The sequence below is a fragment of the Dunckerocampus dactyliophorus genome, chromosome 3 (genome assembly GCF_027744805.1).
Source record: "Dunckerocampus dactyliophorus isolate RoL2022-P2 chromosome 3, RoL_Ddac_1.1, whole genome shotgun sequence".
NCBI classification, from domain to species: domain Eukaryota; kingdom Metazoa; phylum Chordata; class Actinopteri; order Syngnathiformes; family Syngnathidae; genus Dunckerocampus; species Dunckerocampus dactyliophorus.
Window position 1 is genome coordinate 36,626,131 of NC_072821.1, and position 12,210 is coordinate 36,638,340.

General features: G+C 45.4%; 1 protein-coding gene across 3 annotated transcripts in view; it reads left to right on the plus strand.

The window, feature by feature from the left end:
- The window catches only part of si:ch211-186j3.6 (neural-cadherin), a 313,458-nt gene that overhangs the window by 199,087 nt on the left and 102,161 nt on the right, over positions 1-12,210 (plus strand). For all 3 annotated transcript variants that reach the window (XM_054770409.1, XM_054770410.1, XM_054770411.1), the window contains 5 exons: positions 230-392; positions 1,610-2,278; positions 2,893-3,084; positions 10,384-10,827; positions 10,891-11,221. In XM_054770409.1, the coding sequence (XP_054626384.1) occupies positions 230-392; positions 1,610-2,278; positions 2,893-3,084; positions 10,384-10,827; positions 10,891-11,221 (1,799 nt within the window). The remainder of the gene's footprint in view (positions 1-229; positions 393-1,609; positions 2,279-2,892; positions 3,085-10,383; positions 10,828-10,890; positions 11,222-12,210) is intronic.

The window sequence follows — 12,210 nt, forward strand, 5'->3', positions numbered from 1 at the left end:
TACCGAATACCATTGATTTGGAGCAAAGATTGTTAGTAAGGCAAAGTACCAAAGTCTACCAAATAGATATATAATCAGATATTTTTTGACCAGATACAGTATGCTGCAAAAATGTAGAAAACAGAACATGTTAGTTGAACACAATCAGAAAATGTGAGTAAAAAACACTAAGCTAGCACATTCACCAAGTCCTGGTACCCCGCTAAAGTCGCAGGCCTTGTTCCTCCAGGTACAAACTCCACGTCCTCGCCTCGGATGGCAAGTGGGAGGACTACACCACCGTGTCGGTGAACGTGGTCAACAAGAATGACGAGGCGCCCGTGTTCACCGTCAACGAATACTACGGCAGCGTGACGGAAGAACTGGACGGTTCTCCTGTGTTTGTTCTGCAGGTAGACTACACGCTATTGCTCTTGTTAAACACATGACACCTTTTACTTTTTAGCACGTTTGGTGGTCACTGCTATCTTGTTAGGTGCTAACATGATAACTGTTAGCATTTTAGCTATTTTACTCATGTCAGCATGCAAATGCATAGCTGGCATGATGTAAAAACGCTATAAAACTGCCTTGGCACTTTCGCTACTTACTGCTGCTATCTTGCTGGGTGCGAGCATGCTAACTGTTAACATTTTAGCTGTTTTACTCATTGTAAAATGGAAATACATAGATGGCATGGTGAACAGAACTGACTTGACACTTTCCATACTCAGTGCTGTCTTGCTAGATGCTAACATGCTAACTGTTAGCAATTTAGCTATTTTACACATTTTGAAATGCAAATACATACATGGTATGATGTTGGAACAATTTAGAACTGCCTTGGCACCTTTGGTACTTAATGCTATCTTGCTAGGTGCGAAGATGCAAACTTTTAGCATTTTGTGTATTTTACTCATTTTGAAATACAAATAAATACATGGCATGAGGAATAGAACCGGCGTGGCCCTTTCCGTGGTCAGCGCTATCTTGTTAGGTGCTGGCATGCTAACTGATAACATTTTAGCTGTTTTACTCATGTCTACATGCAAATACAAGGCATGATGTAGGAACACTGTGGAACTGCCTTGCCGCTTTCAGTGCTATCTTGCTAGGTGTTGGCATGCTAACTGTTAGCATGTTAGCATTTTAGCTTTTCTACTTTGTCTACATGCAAATACATGACATGATGTAGGAACACTATGGAACTACCTTGGCACTTTTGGTACTTTGTGCTATGTTGCTAGGTGTTGGCATGCTAACTGTTAGCATGCTAACTGGCGTTCCATGAAGCCTGCCTAGCAACAAGTGACAAACGTGTGACGTAAAGCCATGCAAACTGTTATTTCTTTCCGCACGTTGCTTCTATTTTACTGGTTTATTTTACAATAAATCCAACATGTTTTTTCTGGATTCATTTGTAGAATTGATAGTTTTAGTGAAGATAAATTGCAATGGAAATGCATGACATGCAATGAAAAGTTTTGCTCGTATGTAACCCACTTGTGTGGTTTGTGCCCCCACCACTATGAAAAGATGGTTGTAGTCCAGACGTCACTCATTGGTCTTCAATAATTCATGAAGATGCCAAATGTGACATCAGGGGTCTTCTTCCCCCTCGATGGTGCAGGTAACAGCGTCTGACCCCGACAAAGATGCCGACCAAGAAGCTTTGCGCTATTCCCTCCATGGCCAGGGCGCCGACAGCGAGTTCATCATTGACGAGGTCACGGGCAAGATCTACGCCCAGCGGACCCTCAACCGCGAGGAGCGCGCCGTGTGGCGTTTTGTGGTGCTGGCCACAGACGAGGGCGGCGAAGGTCTGACGGGCTTTACAGATGTCATCATCAACGTGTGGGACATCAACGACAACGCTCCCGTCTTCAGCTGCGCCCCCAGCTGTCACGGCGACGTGGCGGAGAACTCGGCGGTGGGCACGTCGGTGATGGAGATGACGGCCACCGACCTGGATGACTCGGCCGTGGGTCAGAACGCCGTGCTCTCCTACAGAATCGTGGGCACCTTGGATGCCGCCGACGCCGATGTTGGAGGCGTCCCCGCCTTTTCTGAGATTTTTGCCATCAACCCCACCACAGGCACCCTCACGGTGGCCATGAACGGGCTGGACCGCGAGCAAGTGGAGTCCTACCTCTTGGTGGTGGAGGCCAGAGATGGCGGCGGGATGGCCGGAACGGCGACCGCGACCATTCTGATCAAAGACGTCAACGACCACGCCCCCAGATTCACAGACCGCTCCTGTGTGGCCAGGATCTCGGAGAACGCTGAGCCCAACGCTGAGGTGAGCTGTAAAAAACAACACACACAAAAAGCCAAAGAAAAAGCAAAGATGGCGGTTTTGTGCCACTTTAGAAGCATGTTGTCCCAAAATGTTGGTGAGCCGCGGTCATAAACATTTGTGAATTTATTGCCAATTTTTGTTTTCGGACTTTTATGAAAAGGAGGAAAACCACATTACCTATGAAAGATCATTTTTTTAATTATTTTTTTTGTATTTTAAAATGTTTATAAATATTTTTTCTTATATATTTTATTTTTTACATGTATATTATTATTGTAATTTATGATAAAACATCATCTACAGGATGCAGTACAGTAGTATGTACTGTACATCGTCCTCCCCCCTTTACTGCACCTCATGCCTTTATTTTGGTACTTTTATGAGCATTCTTTCTTTTTTTTACACAAGCAAAAAACTTTCCAAAAAAAGCCCATGGAACTCGGGTTGACGGTTTCCCCATTAAAAATGAAAATATGTTTCATGGGTATGATATTGTTGCCTCCTCGTACTCTGCAGCTTTTCTTCCCTTTCAAGCTTTAAAGGATGCACGGTGTCTCAGCTCCTCAGTGCAAGGGAGGCGCACTGAGGAGTCATGTAAAGGTTCACTTCCTCAGGTGCTGCAGCTGACGGCAGAGGACCACGACACGGGAGAAAACGCCCAGCTGACCTTCAGCGTGGTGGCGGGCGACCAGGAGCAGAAGTTCTACGTGGTGAGCCACAAGCAGGAGCGGCGCGGCACGCTGAGGCTCAAGAAGCGTCTGGACTTTGAGCGGCACAGCGAGCAGAGGTTCAATCTCACCCTAAAGGTACACAAAAGCCTCATGTTTTGCCACAACAAAGCTCTGGTTGGCATGAGCATCAAGTCGTGCGTCCATAGGTGACCTTTGCAGGATCCTTTTAGGATGAACATGATTTTCTACAGTGGTAATCTGACTTGAAAGGGTTTTTTTTTTTTGCTTCTCTGTTTTTATTCCTTTGATTTCCCAGCAAAATAGAGTTTTACCACCAAGTTACGTGAATATTCTTCAAAGTTGTCCATTATAGGAAGACTGGATGAATCCCTACCATGCACTACCCCGCATCCAGCACACCTCCGACTGCATCAGCTTTTATTTCTTCTTTTTATTCATCTTGTTGTTCAGTGGCATACGCTTCTATTAGGCCATCTACAACACAGATATTGTCAAAAATAGAATTTGAGTATCATAAACAGATTTTTGTTGTTTTTCAATGAAATGCACGGATGGCATTGTGCCTTGGGGCTCTTTGGATTACTGATATCAGTCTGGGACAGTTTGCCAGGTGTGATGTTCCACATTATTAAGCATGCCACAGCTTTCAAGAAAAAAAGGATCTCTTTGCTGACCAAAAAGTGTCAAATATTGCAATGCTTTAGATAAGGCATGAAAACATCCAATCAATCACAAAAACGTTCGTACGGTGAAGAAATGCGTGGCTTATTCAGATGACAGCCGGGATTGTGCTGATGAGAAAGGTTTCTGCCAGACAAATTTATCAAATCAAGAGAGCGCCTTCTAAAAAGTCATTACAAAACAGCAAACAGGTATTTGAAGCTGCCGGTGCTTTTGAAGTCCCATCAACCTCAAGGTGTAGGATCCTCCAGAGGCTTGCAGTTATGCATAAACCTACTATTTGGCCACCCCTAACCAAGACTCACAGGCAGAAACAATTGCAGTGGGCCAACAAGGACATGAAGATGCATTTTCAAACAGTCCTGTTAACTGATGAGGGCAGCCTTGGTGGTCCGGATGGATGAAGTAGAGTATGGCCAGCATATCTCAGCAAGGAGGTGAATCATTGGGAGAGAGCTGGTAGGCCTCTATGGCCATTGAAGGTGTGAAAATGACCTCAGCAAAGCATCTTGAGTTTTCGACTGACCACTTTCTTCCATATGAAGAACCGTAACTTCTGTAGCAAAATGTCTGTCATGCATCACAATGCACCATCTCATGATGCAAAGAATACCAACTTCTCTGTCTGCCTGTTATGGCCATGAAAGGAGAGAAACTCATGTTTTGGCCCCGCTTTTTTTCCCCTGACCTCAACCCGGTTGAGAACCTATGGTGCATCGTCAAGCAAAACATCTATGAGCGTGGGACGCAGATCACAACAGAACAGCAGCTCTGGGAGGCTTTTCTGACATCTTGCAAAGAAATTCAAGCAGAAACGCTCCAGAAGCTCACAAGTTCAATGTAAGAATTGTGAAGGTTATTTCAAAGAAGGGATCTTATATTAACATGTAACTTGGCCTGTTCAAATGTTAGTGATTGAAATATTTGCTTCTGGTAAATTTGACCTCCTTCTGCTGCAAGTTCAACAAATGACCATTTTCGGTTCTTAACAACCAGTGAAATGCTTTGAAACTTTGTTGTACGTAATAATGTGGAACAGTGCATTTGAAGGTTTTGTTTTTGAAAAGAATACTGTTATCATTGGAACGTGTGTTCAATGACGTTCACATTGTTGATGACGTGAAAATTATGATGACTGTATCGAGGAAAAGGCTTCTTGAGACGTCATCTGTACTTCTGTGTAGAAGGTGTCGGACGTTTCGCTCTTCATCCGAAGAGCTTCGTCAGCAAACTAATAAGTGCTGGTAGCTTAGGCCTTAAATACAGTAAGAGTGGGCGGAATTGGTGTGCCAACACCCTCCTCCTATTGGTTCGTTACACTAAGCCTGGGCGGAGCAGTGGTATAATCCTATCCTGTTATTCACACCTACGATAAAAGGGAAGTGTCGCTCCCTGAATTGGGTATGAACGACTCTGATACTGGCTTGTTAGCATCTATTGTTCTGGCTCGGCCCTGGCTCCACCTCATTTGCAAGACTAAGAGCTGTGGGTTTTGGTCTCAGTAACCTGCTGAACACAGGGTCCAAATTAAACCTCAAACCACCATTCCGATTCAATGATGGGTTCTGTTGTTTGACAAAAATAGCTTCCTTTACTCCTCTTTCAAACCATCTGTTTTCTTTGGCCAAAATCTTTACCTCGCTGTCCTGAAAAGAGTGATTGGCTTTTCCTCGATGGACAACTCCTGTACGACTGAGAGCCTACACAGACGCATTGCGACCAACTTTGGGAGAGACATCCTTCTGCTGGTACGTAGCTTAGAAAAGGCCACTCTTAAATTAGCAGATTTAAGGAACCACCTCAGATTTAATCTTAGATGCAGGCAGAGTAGGTTAATCCCCAAATGCATGAGGCAAGCGTCCCTTGAGCAAGGACACTTGGCAAGGAAAATGCAACAAAACTACATCAGAAAAATACAGAATTTGAGAATTAGGAGACTTAACATAGATATAAAAAATAAACAGTCTGAAGTAGAAACCTTCTATCAGAGATTGCAAACCAAGCTTACGCACGAAACCTATCAGGAGGTTTGTGAATTTACCAAATCAGGTTATATGAAGCACCATAGCAAAACCAAAGAAAGGCATAAGGGAAAATTCCAGAAACTTCTATTGGAAAATCGACCACAGCTTGTCGTAAACACTAAGGATGGGGGGAATCAGACCAATACTAAAGAAAATTGGATCAAAAATCTGTCAGACAGAAGCCTCTCGGAGACAGAGAAGGCAGTATTAACCAAGGGTCTCAACTTCTCAGTGACTCCTAAAACGATACCCACAGTAGACTATATCACAGCAGCTGAATCGGCCATCAGGAACAATAACCTTTCTAGAACAGAGGCAGGGGACCTTCGTCTGAGAATATCGGCCCTTCTCAGTAGTGCCAAACCACCACCGTCCAATATCACGTTAGGTGAGAGGAAAGCATTAGCGGCTCTGCAGAAAGCTGAGAGCATCACCATCTTACCAGCTGATAAGGGCAGATGCACAGTGGTTCTCAACACATTGGACTACGAAGAAAAAATAACAAGTCTAATTAGTGATGCCAACACATATGAGCAACTTAAAAGGGACCCATCCAGTAGGTATAAGAAAGAAATCATACACTGTCTCCAAAAGTTAGAGAAGGAAGAACTAATTGACAGACAGATGTATCATAGGTTATACCCTGGGGAGGCTACACCATGTATCTATGGCCTTCCAAAAATCCACAAGGAAGGGTTTCCCCTCAGACCCATTGTCTGTAGCATTGACTCTACCACGTACAATGTAGCGAAATATGTAAAAACAGTCTTATCCCCATTGGTAGGCAACACTGATCATCATATAGAGAACACAAAAGGGTTTGTGGCGAGCATCAAAGACCTCAGAATGGAGCCAGAGGAAACTTTGGTGTCTTATGATGTGACTTCACTTTTCACATCTGTCCCCACCTCAGCAGCAGTCTCGGTGGTGAGGAAGAGACTGCTCGAGGACTCAACTCTGCATCGGAGAACAAAACTTAGTGCTGACCACATCTGCCAATTACTGGAAATTTGCCTTAACACCACATATTTTCAGTTTAGAGGGAAATTCTACAGACAAATTCATGGTTGTGCTATGGGCTCACCAGTCTCACCCATAGTGGCGAATCTGTACATGGAAGAGATGGAGAAACAGGCTCTCACATCCTTCTCAGGGACAAAACCAAGGCACTGGTTTAGATACGTGGATGACATCTTTGTCATAATCAAAAAACAAGAAATTCAGTCTTTCACAGATCACATCAATGCGGTGGACACCAATATCAAATTTACTCGCGAGGACACTAAAGAAAACCAACTAGCCTTCTTAGACTGCAAGGTAATTATAGGAAAGGACAGACAGCTACTTACAGAGGTCTTTAGAAAGGCCACACACACTGACCAATACCTGCTTTTTGAATCAAACCATCCACTACAACATAAACTAGGGGTTATTAGGACCCTCCAACATAGAGCGGAACAAATACCAACTAGTGCTGAGGGAAAGAAAAAGGAGACACAACATGTCCAGAGAGCGCTCTCAACCTGTGGGTACCCACGGTGGGCTTTTAACAAATGTCAAAAGAAGAGAGTAGGGAAAGAAACCCAAAAGCCCACAGAAGCAAAAAGGAGAGGAGTGGTAGTCCCTTATGTAGCGGGGGTCTCCGAAAAACTCCAGAGGATCTTATGGCAACACAAAATTCCTACCTATTTCAAACCAGTAAATACCCTGAGACAAAAATTAGTGCATCCTAAAGACAAGGCTCCAAACCAGAAACAGAGCAATGTGGTCTATTCCATCCACTGTAAAGATGAGGAATGCAAAGAGCACTACATTGGGGAAACTAAGCAAATGCTCCAAAAAAGGCTTTATCAACATCGCAGGGACAATGCTAGTGGTCCTCAATCAGCAGTACATCTACACCTGAAAGCTACCAATCACTCTTTTCAGGACAGCGAGGTAAAGATTTTGGCCAAAGAAAACAGATGGTTTGAAAGAGGAGTAAAGGAAGCTATTTTTGTCAAACAACAGAACCCATCATTGAATCGGAATGGTGGTTTGAGGTTTAATTTGGACCCTGTGTTCAGCAGGTTACTGAGACCAAAACCCACAGCTCTTAGTCTTGCAAATGAGGTGGAGCCAGGGCCGAGCCAGAACAATAGATGCTAACAAGCCAGTATCAGAGTCGTTCATACCCAATTCAGGGAGCGACACTTCCCTTTTATCGTAGGTGTGAATAACAGGATAGGATTATACCACTGCTCCGCCCAGGCTTAGTGTAACGAACCAATAGGAGGAGGGTGTTGGCACACCAATTCCGCCCACTCTTACTGTATTTAAGGCCTAAGCTACCAGCACTTATTAGTTTGCTGACGAAGCTCTTCGGATGAGGAGCGAAACGTCCGACACCTTCTACACAGAAGTACAGATGACGTCTCAAGAAGCCTTTTCCTCGATGGACAACTCCTGTACGACTGAGAGCCTACACAGACGCATATGATGACTGTAATTTATCTTGACTATTTAGCCAAATTTGAAAAAAATATCCTTTTCATAATAATGTGGAACACAGAGACGATACTGTATATAAATATATGCGTTTTTAAGAAATCCATATTCGTGTGGACTTGGCCTTAGGTTACACGCCTCTCTGCTTATAACCTAAATCAGGGGTCACCAACCCGTCGATCAAGAGCCACAAGTCAATGTTTGGGACTTTGCCAGTCGATTATTAAGAGAGTGACTGACAGGCACGTGTTTTGACCACTGAACACGCCCGTACACCTCGCCGCCCTCCAGGCACACAACCCTCGAGCTCCAGCCAGGAGCCCAGTTCCCAAAACACGACCGGAGGTACCATGAGCGCACTCATGTACTCACCTCACCCCGCAGCGCTCACAGGTTGAGCGACAGGGAGAGACAGAGTGACAAAGCACAGCGATGTACCTGCTCACGCAACAGTCATTATTGCATGTTAATGTGGCTCACAATCTGACTTTGCTACGTCAAAATGAAGGCACAAATATAACTTCATCGACGTGCACATTCTATCAACGCTGCTCGTTAGCGCAGCCCCTCTCGCTCCTCTTGCACAGTTCACAGCCGAGGTGAGAGATGTACGTGCTTTCATGTCAGAATTGCCAAATTGCCAACTTAGTTTCTAGTCACAAAAAAGAGTGTCTAGAGCTAAACGTAGGGACAAAGTGGCTGCACAGATCCCTCCTGCTACGTCTTCTTATTCTCTGGCAGACCGGGTGCGTTATAATGTGTTACATTAAGAGCAAGGAAGACCGGATAGCACCAAATGTATAGTAAATGAATGTATGGGAAACACTGATGCAAAGCGGCACCAGATACTAAAAACACAGAAGTGATCCAAAACCAAAGAACACAGCAAGGCCATAAAAAGGCAAGCGATGGGACAATAGTGCACATGAAAAATGCTGCTGGCTAACTTCCTGCCAACTTGCAGCATTTCTGTCGTGCAGTTATTTTTGGGGGCTTTGTGTGTGCTTTTGGTCCTGCAGCATTTTCATTGGCAACATTTTCTCATTGCTTGTGTTTTGTGGTGTTTTGTTTTTTGTTAGTTTGCTTTTCGTGAAAAGCACACACCGCCTCTTGTTTGTGTTTGCAAAAAAACAAAGAAAGTCACAAAAAATAATTTTCTTAGTTTTTCGTATGATAAAAGAGCTTTTAAAAAATAGAGATACAAGCTTTTTATTAGACAGCTAAAAGAAAATGATATGAATTTATATTGAATATTATTATATTAAAATGTATATTGATGTTGTATGTATTGTATGTACAACATCTATTGAATTCTTCTACTGCATATTCTCATCAATTCCAAGTGTCCAGCATGACAATACGTAGTCAAATTCAAGATTTTTAGCTTTTTTTAATCCACTTTCTACTGTAAATGTGTTGAATAAGTGTGTGATGCATACTTAGGGATTAAACCTGGATCGTGTGGCGAGTGAGCAATGGCAGTTGAAGAGAGACGGGTAGGGTTATGGAGCTGAATCTTATCTAATAATAACAACACTCGCCTTTTTTGCAAATGTTGATCTGAAATTTGATGGTTTGTAGGGGGAGGAGTAGGCATTTTTAGGGCATATCATTTATTCGTGTTTTTTGGCTGGTGGGTATGGAGCTAGCTTCCTTCACGCTCGGGAACAGAGGATTCCGTGTTTAACAGTAGATTGCGTCTTTATTGGCCAATTCCGCGATTCTGGCCGCTATTCCGCGAAATTCATAGGTCCCTACTCTCTTCAACGCAATAGTCATTTTTTGACGCCCCATAGTGTAAACAACCAGCGATTAGAGCGGCACCTTCCGTGCGAGCTTCCCGCACCATGACACAGCAGTCCGGGCACAGTGAGTAAGAACTACGGCTGTAGCTACGGAGCCGAATATCTAACGTCCAACGTGAAACTAACTTCACCACGGTCCACTGTGGACGTGTCTGCATGTGTGTGGTGGTGTGTTTTCTTCTTGCGGTTGGCGGGAGTCGAGTGACAACCAGCTTTGAGGCGCATGGCTGCACCTACCGTGTTGGAGTGTGGCCCAGAGTTACGTTATACGGCAACCGGATCGGCCCGATCTCGTGGGTATTATCCAATCTTCAAAATACAGCAGATTGGTAGCCGATCTTGCCTACTGTAGGCCAAAATCTTGTAGCGGCCACATGACAGGAAGTGATCCGCACTGAAAGCCCTTCCTCTTCCAGGTGGAGGACTTGGACTTCTTCAGCCTCCAGCACTGCGTGGTGGAAGTGGAGGACTACAACGACCACGCCCCCGTCTTCATCCCGCACTTTCTCTCCCTGGGCCCGCTGTCCGAGGACGTTGACGTGGGAACCAGCGTGGCCCGCTTGGTGGCCAGCGACTCTGATTCAGGCCAGAACCGTGAGCTGGTCTACAGCCTGTGGGAGGAGTCTGATCCCGAGGGGCTGTTCAGCATCGACCAGTCCGGTGTTCTGTCTGTGGCTCAGCCTCTGGATCGGGAGAGGACGGCGCAGCATCACCTGGTTGTCATAGCGACGGACCACGGGGTTCCGCCTTTGTCGGGCAGCGCCACGGTGGAGCTCCCCCTGTTGGACGTCAACGATAATGGACCTGAGTTTGAGGCAGCTTACGCTCCTGTGGTGTTGGAGAACATGGCTGGACCTCAGGTAGGAGGAAGTGTCATCCTGGTTTACGAAGTATCCCACTACTACTACTTCTCCTCCTTTCAGGTTGTCAGCATGAACCAAACGTCCACCCTCCTCCGGGCGGTGGACCGGGACTCCCCCGAGAACGGCCCACCGTTCCATTTCGCCGTCCCGGCGGAGTTTCGCCACGGCAACGACTTTCATCTGAAGGACAACCTGAATGGCACGGCCACGCTGACGGCGCTCAGGATGTTTGACCGCGAGCGCCAGAAGGAGTTCTTCATCCCAGTCATCATGAGCGACAGCGGGCATCCCGCCAAAACCGTAACCTGCACGCTGACCGTAACCATCGGTGACCAAAACGACCACGCCCACTTGGGCGGGAAAAAGAAGATCTTCATCAACAGCCATCGAGGTTAGCACATCTTCATCTCGCCATCACAGAAATAGAAATCATCTGTTCCAGGGTCAATAGTTGCTTAAGTACGACATTGTTTTACTTTGGCCATATTGGACTGAGCAGCCAGGATGGTGACTTCAATTAGTTCCATTTTCTCTTCTGCAGTCATCATCTCATCATTGTTATTCTTATTATTATTATTTTTATTATTACTATTATTATGAGGGGCCTTATGTGGTAGCATCAGAAAAAAGACAGCAAAAAAAATACATGAAAAAGCAAACGAGTCTTGTTAGATGTTGACTAAGTTAAAGTCTGGTCTTTGTGCGACTTGATTGTATTTTGCCTTAAATTTGGGTTGCTTTAGGGGGCCTTTGGATCTTGTCTCTGCTATTTGCAGACATCCTGCAAATAGGACGTCTGTGGTCCTGATGGCCTCATCGGGCTGTGACCTTCAGTTTTTACTGGGGCGGTTTGCAGCTGAGTTTGAAGCTTCTGAGATGAGCCTCAGCACCTCCAAATCTGAGGCCATGATTCTCAGTCGGAAAAGGGTGGACTGCACCCTCTGGGTTGGGAATGAGGTCCTACCCCAGGTGGAGGAGTTCAATTATCTCGGGGTCTTGTTCATGAGTGAGGGAAGGTTGGAGCGCAAGGTCAACAGGTGGATCAGTGTAGCGCCTGCAGTGATGCGGTTGCTGTACCGGACCGTCGTGGTGCAGAGAGGGCTGAGCCACAAGGCAAAGCTCTCAATTTAGCGGTCGATCTATGTTCCCACCCTCACTATGGTCATGATCTTTGGGTTGTGACCAAAAGAATGAGATGGCGGATACAAGCGGCTGAAATGAGTTTCCTCCGTAGGGTGGCCAGACTCACCCAAAGAGATGGGGTGAGGAGCTCGGTCATCCGGGAGGGGCTCAGAGTAGAGCCACTGCTCCTTCTCATGGAAAGCAGCCAGTTGAGGTGGCTCGAGCAACTAGTCCAGATAAATCTCGGACGCCTCCCTG